The 17229-nt window shown below is 44.7% G+C and overlaps 1 protein-coding gene across 3 annotated transcripts in view; it reads left to right on the top strand.

Annotated features, from left to right (window-relative positions):
- The window catches only part of LOC146811589 (uncharacterized), a 256867-nt gene that overhangs the window by 155948 nt on the left and 83690 nt on the right, over positions 1–17229 (top strand). For all 3 annotated transcript variants that reach the window (XM_085618574.1, XM_085618575.1, XM_085618576.1), the window contains exon 6: positions 5667–5808. In XM_085618574.1, the coding sequence (XP_085474700.1) occupies positions 5667–5808 (142 nt within the window). The remainder of the gene's footprint in view (positions 1–5666; positions 5809–17229) is intronic.

Here is a 17229-nt window from a genome sequence, read left to right as displayed (position 1 = left end):
GTTCAGGAAAAGAGGTCTTGGACGAATATACACCCTCCTCCCAAATTCCTTAAGGCCAGGTGTAGTGTCAAGAGAAGCAGACATCCAAGGCAACATGTAGAACAAAGTATCCCTCCAACATCTCCAGGGTTTCCAAGACACTGACAGCAAACATGGGAAGCAATTTCACTTCCCTTTCTCCTTTTATACAGAAGATTCAGGATGGCCGCTACCACGAAATGACCGAGTCTTGAGATATTTAGATTTAGTTTCACTTTTCACATTGTGGCATCCTTGTCAACAGTGACCACCATCCTGGATTAGGCATCACTGCAAACAAAGTACTGCAAAGGAAGTGTGTTAAGGAATTTTGCAGTAAGATTTTATTTTATTTTATTCCAGCCTGTGAGCCCACCTCTGTATTCCTCTTTAAACGTATCCACATCCACAGTCTTGACTGCCAGGGCATACCCATATGATGACCAAATAAGGAGTGAAAAACACTTGCCTTCTCAATCTACTCTTGCACTATAGCTCGTCAATGTCATTTAGGTGAACTTCCTGCAAAAATCCAATGAGAACCTTGCACCTTTGGAGTGCAGAGTGTATGGTGTACCGTTTGCTAGGGGGAGCATAACTCGGATATTCCAGATCAGTTTTGTCCATGTATTACGAGCCACCTGAGGATGTAAGACATATAAAAGATACAATACATGTCAAGCCTGCCTTTCAGTTAAAACACCCACATAACAAGGCATGCTCTGTTCTTGTAAACAAATATATCCTAAATACAGTACTCAATTTTCACCATTTATCCAAATAAAACCTAGCCCAAGCTCCCAAGCCCTGGACAGATCATAAACCTACAAGTATCCAAACAACATGAGTAGAAATAAGAAAATTGAATTAAACATATTATAGAGAAATGTGGTCGTCATGGGGTGATTCGACCAGGTGATGGTCAGGGAAAGCTCCTGGATAGGCCAGAGAACGCTGCCATAGCCACCTAAATCGACACACATCAGTTTAATTGGTGTGATCTTATCCAGACGGATCCCCTGGCCAGCTGGGCATCATGATGGGGAAAAGACAATGGTGGAGATGAGGCAACCCGGTAGGTGGGGGGGGGAGGAGGGGGGGGGGCATCATCGACCTGTGTGCTTTTGGGTAAAATCATGGCTCTAGTTTATCACATCTTACTCAGCCCATCCACACCTTCCCCAGGGTAGCAGTGAAATGCATTCGTATACCACAAAGATTAAGGCAAAGCCACAAATAAAACAGTTATGTCAATTGCTACAGTTTCAATAAGTCGTGCGCAGTTTGTGGGGTAATTACTTGCATGGAGGATGAGCCTCCTGAGGCAGATGCCTGTAGGGATTCTGCATCTCATGCAGAGCTCATTGAATCTTGAACTGATCTCCTCCTAGTGGCAGAGTTTGGTTTAGCTGTGATCTCCAGAACACTATAGGTCTCCTCCTGTGCTTGTGATAGCAAGGACATGATCTCCAATGAGGGGTGTCATTGCCAATCTATCTGGTTCCCCCTGTGGTGTCAGCAGGTGCCACGCCCACTGGGTCAGTGGTCAGATTGTCCCGCATTGTTATTTGACCGTTTTTCCACCCAGTTGCAAGAATCATGAGGGTCCGTAAAAAAAATGGCCACGCTGATTGGCAAGGATCTTGAGCTTTGCATGGAAGATGAGGACATACCTGTGTCCTAACACTCTTTGGGGCTGATTTACAAGGCCATTGTGCCACCTGTGCGTCACTTTTATTGTGGGAAAAAGTAACACAGCTGCGGCTCAAGGGGCTTGTAAATAAGCCCCTTTCTTTTTTACAGGCATGAAGGACTCTCATCAATGTTGAACTGCCAGTGTTTAATTAGAAAAAATCACTGTTGGTGGCTTCCAAGTATAGGCTCCCTCTGCCGTGGCGGCTTGGAGGATCATGTCACAATCTCAGTTATTAAAGAGTTTAACAATGGGCCTGGGATAGGTGGGGCACCAAATTGTGGTCTGTGGCCAGGTTCCTATGTGTCCATTCAACCACAAAGTAGGGGGAGTGGCCTTTGGTGGGAGCTCAGTCTTGAGCCAGACTTCACGGGCATCAGTTATATTTGGGCCTGCAGAGTTCCCCAAAGGGCCCGCAATTCGTAGGTTATGGAGTATGACCCATCCTTTGGCATCCTCTGCCCTCCCCTCTAGAAACCAAACGCAATTAGTGGCTTTTTCATCTTCCGAGGCATATCTGCTGCATGGAGGAGCAGCTCTTGAAACACACTTTTAATATGTGGAATTACATCATACTGGATTTGAATATAGAATTTTATTCAGAAAAGACCCTTTTGTGGTTTGGCAGAAATCCATTTATTAGTTTTCAGGATATTTTAATTACAGAAGGATGTAGGTGCACTTCAGAGGGTTAGCCTTTGTACCCTTAATTCACAATTTTGACAGACGTCTGGATCCAAGGAAGATCTGATGATAAACTAATGAAAACAAAATTCAAAGCTGATTGGATGAGGGAGCGTTTTTTCCATCTGCTATTTTGGTAGCAGATCCACAGACCTGAGCAATTTGATTGGCTGACTGCGATAGAAACCAGTTGTGACTACCATTGAGCACTGCTGCTGATCTATGAATATTCATGAATCCTGACTCACACAAACGAAATTTGAATGTGTATAAGGGGACTGGGACAGACCGCCTCTAACCTCAGGTAAGATGAGCTTGGATCAAAGAGGGCAGAACTTGACCTCAAATGTTACATTTTTAAATATATTTTGCAATGTTAGATGCCATATATTTAAATGGGCATATAGCAATATAAATACAAAAATCTTGACGGACGAGCTGTATTTTCTTTTGTGAAAGAATAGAAAGCCTGCACTCAGTGGCGTAGCTGGGGGGGGGGGCGGTGGGGGCGGTCCGTCCTAGGCGGCACTATTTTGGGGGCGGACAAAGGCATTCAGATAAGGCTCGGCTTGCTTTCGTGGGCGTTCGGGGACGGGCAGAGAAGGAATAGGACTCGGGCAACTTCCTCTTCTTTTTTTGTGCTGGCAGCTTCCCCCCCCCCCCCCCCCCCTCTTCCTATTATTCCCTCTCTTTCTGTCTTGCTCCTCACTTACTGAAAACCGTAACTTGACAAAATGGTTCACAACCTCTTTCCTTCTTTCATTTAGTTGCTTCCCTGTGAAATGGATCCAAAAAAGAAAAACACTCTTGCGGGAAATGCCCTTTTTCTGACATTTTTCTATTCCAAAGTGCAGCCTCGGGATGGAGAGAAATAGAATGTTTTAAATATGAAAAATAAATAGATAACTAAATAAAGCAAGACCGAGTGGTTGCAAAGTGGCCAGATTAGTTTTATTCACATCCAAACACATCAGCCTCACTTTACAGAGTTTGCCAGTGAAGCGCTACTTTTGTTTTCTCGTCTTTCTTTGAATAGCATTGTTGTCCCCAGGTGGGTAAGTGTACCATTCCTGGATGTATTGCAATACCTGGTTGATGGATGGATTGGAAAACAAAATGAGTACCATGGCTCTGTTTAGGGATGTGGTCTTTTTAAACCATACTGCTTACTTTCATAAAGGATATAAGCAATGGACATTGAAACGGTTCCCTTCAGGGCCCTGTAGTCATGTCCTGAACTTCCAGGGAAAACCAGTCGCTGATTTCTGAATAGTGAGTGAGAGATCGTTAAGGTAACCATGTTGTTTCTGCTTACATTTCACATGCTTTACTTAATCTTAAATTACCTATGAGTATTTGCTTTTTTTTTTTTTTTTTTTTTAGGCAGCATATTACTCTTATCAAGTGCATAATTTGAATTGAGCCACATCCAAGTGTTTATAGCGGGCACAAATAGGTTGTAGCTGAAGCAGTGCGAGTTTCTCTCAGTGGGGCAGTAAGGTGTTCAGTGGGGGAGAGCATGTGGCACTATGGCCAGAGCTGTTGAATTTGGAGCCTTCATGACCAGTCCACCAGACCACTCTACTGAAGGAGCATGTTCCCATGCTAGACCTTACAAGGCCCCACTAGACCTTAGAAGGCTTGATGTCTTAGCACAAGCAGGTGTACCCTAGTGGTGTCAATTGTGAGTTAACCTTGAAGGCCTGTCCACCACAATCCATACTGAAGTTCATCTCCAGTCTTGCGGGCAGGCCTACGAAGCAGCACACCCTAGAGCAACAGTGATCCAGTCACCGTGACTGTCACTGAGGTCATATGAACCTTGAGCTGGTTAGGGCAGTGCAAATTGTGTGACCGCACTGGGTACCTATTTCGGGTGGGTGCGTAGTGTTTGCAAGTATATTATGGTTTAAAAAAAACTTGCTGCCACCTTCCTGGCCTCCAGCAATTTTCAGAAACAATAAAAATTTCATAACTTCGGTGATTAATGCTCGTCCTAGAGAGAGATCCGAGTTTTGTCTAGTGGAAGGGTTGACTCCTGGAAAGGTAGCACATATGGTTAATATGCCTGCTGCAAAGAACATGTACCATGCAGATCACAAAGTGCACTGCTTTAATGGGGGGGACCATGATGAATTGTCATTTAATGTCAGCTGTAGATGATGGATCCCTGAACAGTGTCATGTATGTGCATGTTTGCATTGTGCTGAGGGGATTACCAGGTATTGTTCACGCAGCTCTCTGATGGATGTCGCATGCGTTTTTTCTGTGTCCCCAGATAGATCATGCAGTCTGTGTGTTCTCTTTTGTACTGCCAGTCACTGTTGTATTCAACTATGTAGCCCTGGACCGTGTCATGTATGTGCATGTAACTTGCATGATCGAGGTAACTATTAGCGGCGATACTACGTGTCTCTCGGACCTCTTTTCCCCAGCTGCACCCCCCCCTCGAAGTACAAGCGTCTAATGTAAATCAAGGAGTGCCTGATACATGTCAGATACTTGGGGTCTGTGAACTAGATGAACCTCAAAACCCAGAATGCACTGGGTCGCACCAGTGATACATAAATGATGTTAGAGTTCTTACAATCTTGATCATTAAAACTCTTCTCCTGGAACCGGTGGATTGTGTGCCATGCTTTGTAAAGGTATTTTATTTACCCTTTCAGTGAACAAGAAGCATGTCAGATTTGCCCAAAACAAGGCCTTTTGATGATAGGTAAATGCATTGAAAAAGCAGCGTTTATACTGACTGCGAAGAAAGAAGTTCTGTATTGTGAAATAGATGGACTCCAGAGACCAGAATGCACTGGGTCTTCACTGTGACTAATGCTTGATACAGATCTTAGAGTCTGAAGCACGTGAGAGGGGTACTACAAACTACATAGGTTCTGAAGCTATCTATACAAGACAACAAATATACATACACAAAATCTAAATGGAACTCATTTACATAGTCTTTATCTTGAAAATCTAACATAAATCTTGCTGTCCTGAACCTATTTTGGACACCACTGCCTAAAGAAATGCTTCCAAAGAGCTACATTAACTAAACAGTGAATTATTTTAGATTCTTTGCTTATGTGCTTTAGAATCCCTACATTAAATATAGTTCTGATGAGGAAGGCAACCAAACCAATGAAGTCTAGTTCTAAGTTTCAAGGTACCAGAAGTTATATATTCTAACTCGTGCGAATACCTTGGCAGGTCAAGATATATACATATAGAGCACATTTGAAGGCAACATTTCTAAATAATGTTTTTCTTTCAGACGGGTTCGAATTCCAGCTGCTCACAAGGCTATCCTTTGCATTGTGCTGTCGGAGATATGACAGGCAAACACGGTCCTATCACCGCATCCACGAGGCAACTGGTGACTGATGGCAACCTGCCACTGACAGGAGATTTCTCAGGTGAGGAATCGCATGAGTAAATAAAGATTCATACCTAGGAAAAGAGAGGTTGTAAAATGTGGATACTTTGAAGATATTGCCACAATGAAGCAAACCGGATTAAATAGATTAGATAAATAAATACAACTGCTAAAACTGTTCGAGATGTGGGACAATGTGTGCTTACCTAAATAATGTGTCTGTAAGAAATATAAAGATGAAAACATCATGCTTTTTTTTTAGCTTGATCGTCAATTAATTCTCGATCCAAATTCCTTTGTACTGCCTCCCTAAAGCTTTTAGGTCTGGCTGAGAGACATACAGTGTAGGCCGGCACAGGTAAGAGTAGTGGGGCGGGGCGAAGTGGAGGGGAAGTCGACAGACGATGGGATAGGTAAAATTAAAGTTAAAAAATAAATAAAACCACTTACCTTGCGCTCGCCGCATCGCCGAGTCAGCGATGCTGCGAGTGCAAGGTAAGGGGTTTTATTTATTTTTTATTTATTTTTTATTTATTTTATTTATTTTTACCTATCCTGTCGTCTGTCTACTTTCACCCCTCCCTGCCCGGTCCTCACCTGGCCCCACCGTTCTTACCTGTGGCCACAGGAGACATACATACGATATATATATACATAGAGGGGCTTTCTGTGAGGGCCCTACACTCATTGACTTGTTCAAGTGTCGTACACATTTTGCTTCCTCCCACCACAGCCTACAACATGGAGCAAAGGGTCAGCCCACATCAACAACTGTCTCTTAACACTCTAATTGTATTATGTTCTTCAACTCAAAAGTAATTCACCTAAGTGCTAGTGTTGGTAGGCAAATATCTTATTTCATTTCATTGTTTAAATTTATATTTTTAATTGATCAATGTGATGGGTCAATTTTTATTTACTTTTTTTGCAAACATATGATTGCTACCATCTATATTGCTACTGTGGGTTGCTTTTACACTTTTAATATTGCATTACTATTTAATATTATATATTGCATATGTTTGCAAGTAAATAAATACATTCATAATTGCATCTTTGCCAAGGCAGACTTTTTGCTGTGCAAGTGCCTGTTTTTCTTGCTGTGTAAAATACTTGAATTTGCCACACATTGACAGAATGATTGTCAGTGGCACAACCTGATCCAAAAAGTTAACATTCAACCCTATTTTTCAAGGACAGTCATAGATTTCAGTGTTTGTCCATGCATGGCCATTGACCCCAAAAGTCCATAGTACTGCCTTACATTGGGAAGGCTTTCCATGAGTGGAGCATTGGCGTTTCCATGCATACAGCCATGGATTTTGGCCCATTCCCATATTTCCATAGACCCGTAAGCCTGGGAATATGTCAAAATCCTATGCTTTCCCACTGTGAGGCGTAACTAGGAGAACATTTCTCCTTGTTGTTTTCTCCACGCGTGCTGCATTCTTTGACACACATAGAAAGAGGAAAACATTGCTGAAGATTGTTTTGATCCTCCACAAAAACAATCCTGTCTGTAATGCAGGCACCCTTGGACCATGGCTCAAGGGTGCCTGTGTTGGTGCTAGGCAGCACACGGTTCGCCAGCGTTAGGAGACCGCAGGAATGCACCATATCTTTGCAAATGTGGCACAGTTCTGCTGTCTCCCTTTCATGCAACACAGCACAGCAAGTTGCCTTGCTGTGTTGAATTGCATGAAAAATGTGTAAATATGCCCTGAGTGTTAAAATTCACAGCCACTCATGTTTTTGAAGTTGGTAGTTTTTCAGTAACCGAGAAATTGGATTAACCAACTTTGAGTTGGGTTCAACTTTTTATGTAGCATGATTTTAGTCTGGCGCCATATTTTGTGGTGGATACCTGACAACCGTTGGTGACTTAATGTATGAGAATGCTGGCTGGTCTGCAATAGGAGCAAGCATTGGCAAAGCCCAATAGGCCTAACCCTTGAAACCTATTTGCTTTGCAAATGCTTTTTTTGTGCCAGGATGGCTGCCGCTCTATACAAACGGGCACGGCGACTAACTTGTAATCATTTTTCTTAATGCCATTGAAAAACCATTCAAAGATGCCTGCAATGTATGCATGGCAGAACATATTTGAATTATTTTAATTTGCTCTAAGCATAATGATTACAAGTTGGCCGGTGTGCATGTATATGCAAGTGTGGTGGCCATCTTTGAATTATTTCTTTTTAGAAAAACAAAAATCATTCGGAGATGGCCACCTTGCATACCCACTTAGACACAGTGGCCATCTTTTTACCTAATGTTTAGGTGCTGGATGGTCATTATGGAACAGTAAATTAAAAAACAAACAAAAAAAGCCTAGTAGCAGTGCGCAGATGGCGTTCTCTTGCAAAAATTATTTTAAAATAAGTTTTTTGAAAATGTGTGTGGACAGTCAAGGGTGTGAAGAGAAAGGGGTGGAAGTTGACTATGCAAGGTAAGCTGTTGAACATGATGGTGTGGGGTGTTGGAGCAAATGCCGAAAAGCAACTGCTGAGCCAATTAACGAGGAAAACATAGTAAATAAAAAATAAAGTGGGTGTGAGGGACAGGAACGAGAGCCAGGAAAGAAATGCGTTTCCATGGAGTGCCTAAGGAAAATTAAATAGTAGCCCCTTAACATCAGCTCTCCCTGCGGCAGTTCTCCTGCCCAGCTTGCCCACAGTCCACTACCCTCTGCTGCCTGTCTACCTGCTGCCCTCTGTTTGTGCCTCCTCAGCTCATTTTTGGCTCTGTTTGCCTTTTCCGCTTGTTTTTCTGCCCTCTGTTTTGCTGTCTTCTGGTCTGTTTTGCCTTTTTCCGCACATTTTTCTGCCATCTGTTTGGCCTTTTATTCTTGTTTTTCAGCCCTCTGTTTTGCCCTATTCTGCTCTGTTTTGCCTTTACTGATCGTTTGTTTTTGCCCTCTGTTTTGCCTTTTTTGCTCGCTCATTGTTCCTACCCTGTTTTGCCTTTTTCTGCTCATTTCTTCCCGCCGTCTCCTCAAGACCTGCCTTTTCGACGGAGACCTCGCACCCCAGTGCACAGATAACCCCAGGGGTGACAGTGCCAAGGTTTACAAATGCTGCTTGATTGATTGAGGGTTCAAGTCAGCAATTCTACACTCCAGTGCCAGGACAAAAATAAGATTAGAGAGAAATGTCATCCGAGAGCTAAGAGACAATACGCCATCCAAACATAAGCAAGAGGCCCATCCAAAGCCTGGTCTATTTATATTGTATTGTAGGCAATAGGTCATTAGCAGCAGAAAGCTAAGGCTTTTTGTAGGTTGAGACCTGAAAATAGGTCAACAGAAGGTGAATGCATTGGAAATACGCAGCGTATAGTATTGCAAAAACTCGTACTATTGGCTGAGTATTCTTTTGTCAGTGGCAAATACTATCACCTTCAGCCAAGTCACAGACCGCTCTCGTGGTCGAGATAAGAGCAAGAGTTTTCAATGACTTAGGAGAAAATTCTTCTTTGCCTGTGGCACTACCTCCCTACTCCAGTAGAATAGCTGTATTTTCCCCCCCACCGCCCCACTCTTTCTTCTTCCTGCATTTGGTGTTGGCTTTATATTGTCAAGATATACTGACCATGCACATGGTTTGCCTGCCCTAGAGCATCTAGCCCATGGCAAAGCCAATCAAATGGTTGCTGACAAAATAGAGTTGTAACTCCAGAGACTAAATTAAGACGTCCTTAGTTTCGTCTATTGAAAATAGGTTCATTTTACAAAATAAAAGTTGGAGGGATTGTGAGAGTCAGAAAACATATTCAAGCATGAATCTGCACAGGGTGCAGCATTGAAGGATAGATCTTCACAGGCCGGGCTAAATGATTGATGTCTAGGAGCTGATTAGAAATGAGATTCATGTGTTCCATGAGAGAAGCTCTGCTGGTGGATTTTCTAAAACTCCTGGGTCTTATAGGATAATACATCCGATTCGCTTATAAGAACACACGTGCCCATGTCTATATTACGACTTGTTGAAACCAGGCTTTTATAAGAATATGAGAATGTACAGGGAGACTGTGGAAGAGTTTAAAGGGAATGGAATGTAATAGGAGGATTCACTTGCTCAAAGCCCAACGTAACAGGAATACTCCAGTTTGGAAGTTCCCTGATGGGAATTACAACCATTCAGCAAGGCCCCTTTAAGTAGCAAAGCTGTTACTTGGAGCTAGCTGTAGGGGTGAACCAAAGACCCAGCCCAGCATTGGGTTGTCCCATGTGACATCCACCAAAATAGCTCAAGCCAACGACCTAATGATAATCACAGTTCATCTATGTCACAGGGATGTCGACCATAGCAGTACAAGGAAACACCGTGAACTTATGAATTCAGACTTCATCCAGGTAGGAGGAAAAGGAACTAAATGAACTCTTGGATACAATTGATGGCCTACTCTGTGTTACCTTGTGCTATGATATGTACTGGCATTTATATTGCACTTACTTTCCCAGACTAGGCACTGAAGCAAGTTGCGGATGGGTAGCACGCTTCTCTGTTGGGTTGTGAATGGCATTGCAAATTTCATCATGTATGTAAGAAATTGGGTTATTAGCTTGGGGGGGGTGAGAGCCCCATGAAGTATTAAACACAATCCATATGAGGGTGAGCCACAAACGTCCCTAATAAAACTATGCTTAAACCGCTGGTAGCTTGGCACAAAACAGTTGGGCTTAACTTAAAGGCAGTGTGTAAAGTATTTATGAATCACTCAGACAGTAATAAAAAGGAAAACACAACACATGAAAAATCCCACACCAATTTTAAAAAATAGAGTACATTTTAGTAAATAAAATGACACCAAAACCAATCCAATAAGTAGAACCAGTATTCTGAATTTTTAAAGTTTGAGGCGAAAATAGCACAAAGCGCCACAAGCTGGCATCTGGTTAAGCTGGACCAGTTCAAAGACCCAATTTCAGGCCGACTTCGATGGAGCATGGGTAGGATACAGGGACCAGGTTTGTTCCAGTGAATTTACCTTCACTGACTCCAATTCCATGCAAGGATCCTCAGCTTCATGTTGGCGGGGGCCGCTAGGAAATCATAGTTGACACAAGGAGCAGCTCAGCGAGTGGTTCGTATTAGTGGGAGATGTGGGCAGTTGCTGGTTGATGCAAAGAGCTGGTTGACGTCAGAACTTTGCATTGATCCTTTCTGTATTCTCAACTACTCTATGTTTTCAGGTGAGAAAACTTACAATGTTATGCTCCTTTGGTGACAGTGGAAGCAGGTTCAGTTGGGAGCAAGCCACCACTTTATCTGCATTGTGTTGCCAAGCTTGCTGTCCTGGTGGAGGAAATAAAAGCTTGGAAATAAATTGGAATTCATCTCAGACACTTTACACTTGGATTTACAAAAGAGTCTAGGTGTGAGAAGAACTTGTGGCTCCAAGAGTAGAAGGTGTAACACCTCTGGCCGTTCTGCAGGTTCAGTGACACACATAACCCAAGTTCATCTCAGACACAAAAATGTGCCAAAGTGCTCACATCCTGTAGACGTGAAGCCCCAGTTAAGTAGCTATTTATTTCCAAGTCCACCACCCATTAAGGTCACCACTAATATTCAACCTGCCCTCCGGGAGTTGAGATATCAACCAACAAGCTCAACCACTTCTCTAAAATGCGACACTCTTCCCCATTGAAGCACTGTTCAATGCCCTTGAAGAAGCCGGTCAGTGCTGTGGAATCACACCTGGTCGCATTGACAGAAAGCGACATGGACGGTGATGAAGATGCTGCAGTTGTCCATGTAGTTAGAGCAATCGATCCGCTCCACAGAACACACCAGTTGACTCACATGTGCCATGTGGACGTAAAGGGCCATCCAGTCTCTGCCCTTATAGATCCTAGTGCCTCTATCAACCTGTTGGCTGCGGAGTCTTACTGACCCTCCCACTTGCTATTGCAGCTGGAAGGCATATTCCAGGCTGATCTCACCCATGACTCCACCTGCCAAAGAGCGAAAGTGTATGTGTATCATGAGGGAAAAGGGTTTCTCCTCAACTGTCAGAATGCCCAGGAGCTCAACTTGGTGCAATTCGCCTTCAGCCACAACGACCTTGACCAGCTACTAAATGACTTTGCTCCCCTGTTCAATGGCATTGGCTGCCTGGTGGGCCCAGCCATCTGCCTACACATTAATGACACTGTGGCTTGGGTGGCGCTTCAGCACCACAGAGTTGCCTTCCACTTCCCCCAAGGTGTAGAAAGAACTGAAACTCTTATAAAAAGCTAGCGTCATTAAAGTGAGAGGCCGCACCCCGGGGGTCTCTCCCATTGTGGTTGAGTAAAAACCTAAGCAGGACACCACATCGGGACCTCGCCATCTCTTCTCGAATTCCGCAAGAAACTGAAGACCTGGCTATTCAAATAGGAGCCCAGTGAACTACTCCAGTGCCTGAATCCTCGTGGGTGAGAAGTGTGCTCTACAGATCCACATAACATAATATAACATATAACTTAACACAATGTATCATGTATGGCTCAGATTTGCATGGAAATCCAAAAGTTTTTTTTTATCCATCCAACCAGAAGCGACCTGGGGCTGGGCAGCTCTGAAGAAAGATCTGGAGAGAACTGATTCAATGCAAGATGAGACTAACAAAAATTAGAAAAAAGAGTAAAGGAATCACCCCAAGTACACACACAGAGCTAACAGGAAGCGATATTGCAGAAGGTCCACATCCTGATGTAGAGTAGGAGAGACCCAGATCTGCAGAGATACTCAAACTCTGGCTCTCTGAGAAAACCTAAGCAGCCTGACGCAAATGCGCGGACATGAGAATACCCAACCTGGCAATCAAACAAGAGTGTCATGTAACACCAACCATTGATGACATCAATGGAGATCTGTCAGGGTCAAAATGGGTTCCAAAGATGGATCTTCGATCTGGTTACCACCAGATACCACTACACCCAGACTCGCGTTCAATCACCATGTCCACCATTCAGGCCGGCCTCTGGAAGAACATCCATTTGAACTTTGGAATCTCCAGCGCAGCCGAAGTCTTTCAGCATATCGTCAAAGAGATTCTGCATGGCCTTCCAGGGGTATTAAACTTAAGTGATGACATTCTGGTACAAGCCCCAATGCTTGAAGAGCACCGCACTTGCCTCAGATGTATTGCTCAGACTCCAAGAGTGTGGTCTAAACCTTTAATAGGGAGAAATTTGACTTTCTAAGCAACAATATCAGTTTCTTTGGGTACCTGTTCTCTGACTGAGGAATTGGCCCTGACTGTGCCAAAGTGAGGGACATTCAAAACTCACCAGCCCCCTCCTCCATGTCAGGCATCCGCAGCTTCCTTGGAATGGTCACATACTGTGGACGTTTCATGCAGAATCTCTCTGACATCACCGGGCCCCTCGGGTAACTTACAAAATCCACCAACCCCTAGGTATGGGGAGAGGACCAACCCCTAGGTATGGGGAGAGGAGCAGGGGGAAGCTTTCAAACAGACCAAGGATGCACTGTTCGCCTACACAACACTGGTTTATTTTTTACCTGAAGAAAGACTCAACTGGTTGTGAACGCCAGCCCTATTGGGCTAGGAGCCGTGCTGGCCCAACATCAGGAGTGTGGTGAGTAGGCATCCATCTCTTACGCCAGCCGGACACTCACATAAACTGAGCCGCACTACACCCAGATTGAACAAGAAGCAATCGCTGTTCTGTGGGTGTGCCGACACTTCTTTATCTAATTATATGGGCACCCAATCACTGTTGTCATGGATCACAAACCCCTAATCCTCTTATTTCAGGGGTCCTCATCCACGCTCCCCCAAGAATTGAGAAATGGATCCTGCAACTGCAGGAATTCAACATCCCGCCAAGCTCAACCTGCCACCCCCTCAAAGTCAGCAGATTCCCTTGAGATCAAAGAATATGTTTGCCTGGTGGTGAAACGATCTAGGCCAATCCCCATGTCCCTTGTGAAGGTAGTGGAAGCCACAAAACATGAGTGTTTATAAAATTGCAGTCCAAGTGACCCTGACCGGGGATTGGCAACCCATTCGCTGCCCGGGCTCCCTTCCATTCCGTTGAAGCAAAGTCAACTCACCTGTCACTACACACAGTCCTCCAGGAACTATCCATTACTGACAAAGGCTGCCTGATGAAAGGCATACAATTAGTTCTGCTGGACCACCTAAGACAAAAGGTTATCCTTCAGGCCCAGGAGGGACATCAAGGCCTCATCAAAACGAAGAACAGGCTGTGGAGCAAAACCTGGTTTCCTGGCCTGGACCAGAAAGTGGAAGTAGTCCTACAGAGCTGTCCTGCCCGCTAGGCCACTGGCCTACCTGATCCTTCGGGGCCCATCATTATGGAATAAGGCCTGACCACTCCATGGCAGCGTGTCAGTGCAGACCTTGGGAGTCTTCCCGAGGGCTCCTACATGCTTATTGTTGTGGATGAATTTCCCCAGTATCCTGGGGTAGAAGCTGTCTCAACCACTGCAGCGTCCAAGGTCATCCCAAAAATGCAGAAGCCATGGCTTCTTTGGTGAAATCTGCATGGATAATGCCCCCCCTCCCTTCAGTGGCTGTGAATGGGCCAGGTTCCTTCGGTCCAGAGCCACACAGTACAGTCACATCACACCCGGGTGGCCCTAGGCCAATGGAGAGGTAGAACACTACAGGTAGAACGCTTAGTGAGGACCCTGACTAAGGTGATCCTCATTGCAGCGGCCGAAAATACCAACATTGAACAAGCTAGCTACAACTTCCTGACTCTAAAACCGCATCGCCCCTAGCAAGTTATGCTTCAGACGGACACTGACAGACACCATTCCCTATCACCCCATGTGGGTAGACCAACTAAATCCTCCAAGTCCAAACTAACCCACAACAACCACTATGATTCAAGGAAACGGCGAGCCAAACGATCCACCTTTCGACTTGGACATAAAGTCCTTGTGAGAGACTGCCACCCAGGAGGCATGTTCAACCTATCCTTTGAGATTGACCCCTGGACTGTTACCAATGTCAAAGGCACTATGGTGACTGCTGTGAGAGGAGCAGAGAGCGTTACCAGAAATGTGTCTAAGTTCAAGAGTTCCCCCGCCTCCAGTTCTGAAGTGTGATCCACTAGATTATGGGTTGGTGAGTAGCTCAACCGATGGTGAAGAAAAAATCGATAATGCCCCGAGAGGCACTGCCAGTCCGCCTGGTACACCTTTGCCTCAGCTGATTGACCCTTCCTCCAGTTTTGTCCAGGCATCCAGTGCAATAGGCCAAGCAGCCTCCAGTTCTCCTGATACCGGGAGGTCCTCTCCTGCAGCCCCTGCCAGGAGTGGCTGAGGCCGATCCCACCTGAGACCCAACCCAGAGCCGCCCCAGTGTTATGCTGAATTTCTAACTGACTTGACATGGGTCCATGGCTTTGCCCTGTGAACATTCCTAGTAACCCCGCTGGGTTGTATGTTTCTGATGTCATTACTGATGCAATGTTTCTACTGTTTTGGTTACTGTTTTTAAGTCCACGGTTAAGGAGGAATGTAGTGTTGCGATGTTCCAGACAACACCATGGGAGGGGTGATCTGTGGATGGGGCATGAGGGCGGGTGGGAGGAGATGGAGCTGGCAAAAGCCCAAGCACTTTGTAAAAAGAAAAAAGAAGGTCCTAAAACGGTCATAAAAGCAGGAGCAATGGTTGTTTACACGTACTTGGTTCATGCTCTGGGGGACAGCTAAAAACAAGATGAGGCATGACCATGCATGCCGGGGACAAATGGTGACAAAGAATTTGAGACCGACAATAGAGCAAGCAAATGGGAAGCCTGTGGGCGTGCTGAAGCCCACAGATTAAACATAGCATGTCTCTTCGAGACAGTGCATGCGTTGACTAACCGAGACCTAAAAAGGAGGAAGTTAAGAATGAGCTGTTAGGGGCATATATATTTGCATATCGTGGTCCTCATCTATGTTCATATTAGAAGAAGGTTAGTTCATGTCTGTTTTTCGGGGAGTGTATTTCTTGCACCATACAGTTGGTTCCCATGATTACCTGGAATGAGGCGTGGTAAAAACTGCAATTGTTGTGATGGGCCCATTTCACATATATAGTTACACACCTATATATATATATATATATATATATATATATATATACACACACAGGACTCCCATTTGCAAAAATATTCTGCGATGCAACAATTTTTTAATATCTGAAATCTTGGAATATGGATAGCGAAATAAAAGCAAACTCCCTTATCCCGATATATGAACCAAAATACTGCCAAATGAAATTACAATACTCTATAGAGTAAATATGAGGCCAAGGTAGCCAGCTTTTTTTGGCATTACCAGAAACATTAATACATAAATTAAGAAAAGTACAGTAAATTTCCAGACCCCCCCATTAACATTCCCTGATATTTTATTTGAGAAGCTTCCTAAATCTCATCTTTCCACATGAGCTAAATACAGTAAGAACTTGCTATTTTCTAGATTGCAATTTGCCAGTAGCGCTTGTTGGGGCTTGATCATGTACATGATGCAACTCTTTCAAGGGCTACAACATTCAGTAGCCCACTTACTGATGCACTTTAAACCTTATTACCGAGGTCACCAATCTCTTCTATGATGAGGGCTATGTTTGATCAATAGAAATATTCTTGAGCTACTAATATAATAACTGTTACAGTAGTTACCACCTCAGACATGTTCATCAAATTATTTAATTTAAGTTTGCACACTTCAACTTTAGCTCTTGGTGTCCACACTTGAGGTCCTCTGCTCTTCCTTCCTAGACCAGAGCATTCACACAGTGTTGGGTCTCGCTTGAGTGGGGCCTTTGCTGCATGGTGATTGGGTATGTTGCAGGCTGCATGCTGTCAATCACATTGTAAGTTGTGTTTGAGAAGGGGACTTTGGAATTGATTAGGCTGTCTGCCACTTCTAGGGTCTACAACTTAGTGGTGCTGACTGCTGCGCAATGCAGGATACAGCAAGACTAAGTATCCGATCCACTTAAAAATGTGCTGGACTTGGGGAGGAGCCTAGCGCTTGACCAAGATGGCCGCGTGAGCTCTGAGCTCCCGAGACCCTCGCGCCCTCCGTCGACTATCCTGTCTCTAATCCTGTCTGTATGCATGGCATCGTGTGGATGACCTGCCAGGGAGGCGATTGATGCTACCCGCGGTCGGATCGCCCACCGGGAACCGGAGTTATGCATGGCGGAAGATTGCGGCCTATCTCCGAGGAATGCCAGGGGCTAGAGTTGGCAGGACGCCCGACTTCTAGTTGAACAACAACGGCCAGGCGAGGTGTGAACTGTCGGATGGAGGTCCCCGTCCTTTCACTTTCGCTTTCTCTCCCTTTGTCTGCCCTGCCCCTGGAGAGCTCTTGGTGGCTTCATTCTCCTTTGGACGCTCTACATGCTACTCTGGCGGCCCATTGCAGAACTGATCACTCCTGATTCCTCTCGCTGAGGGAGGGCCGTCTTATCTGAA

The sequence above is a fragment of the Triturus cristatus genome, chromosome 7, assembly GCF_964204655.1.
Source record: "Triturus cristatus chromosome 7, aTriCri1.1, whole genome shotgun sequence".
NCBI lineage: Eukaryota > Metazoa > Chordata > Amphibia > Caudata > Salamandridae > Triturus > Triturus cristatus.
This window is presented reverse-complemented; position numbering and strand designations above follow the sequence as displayed.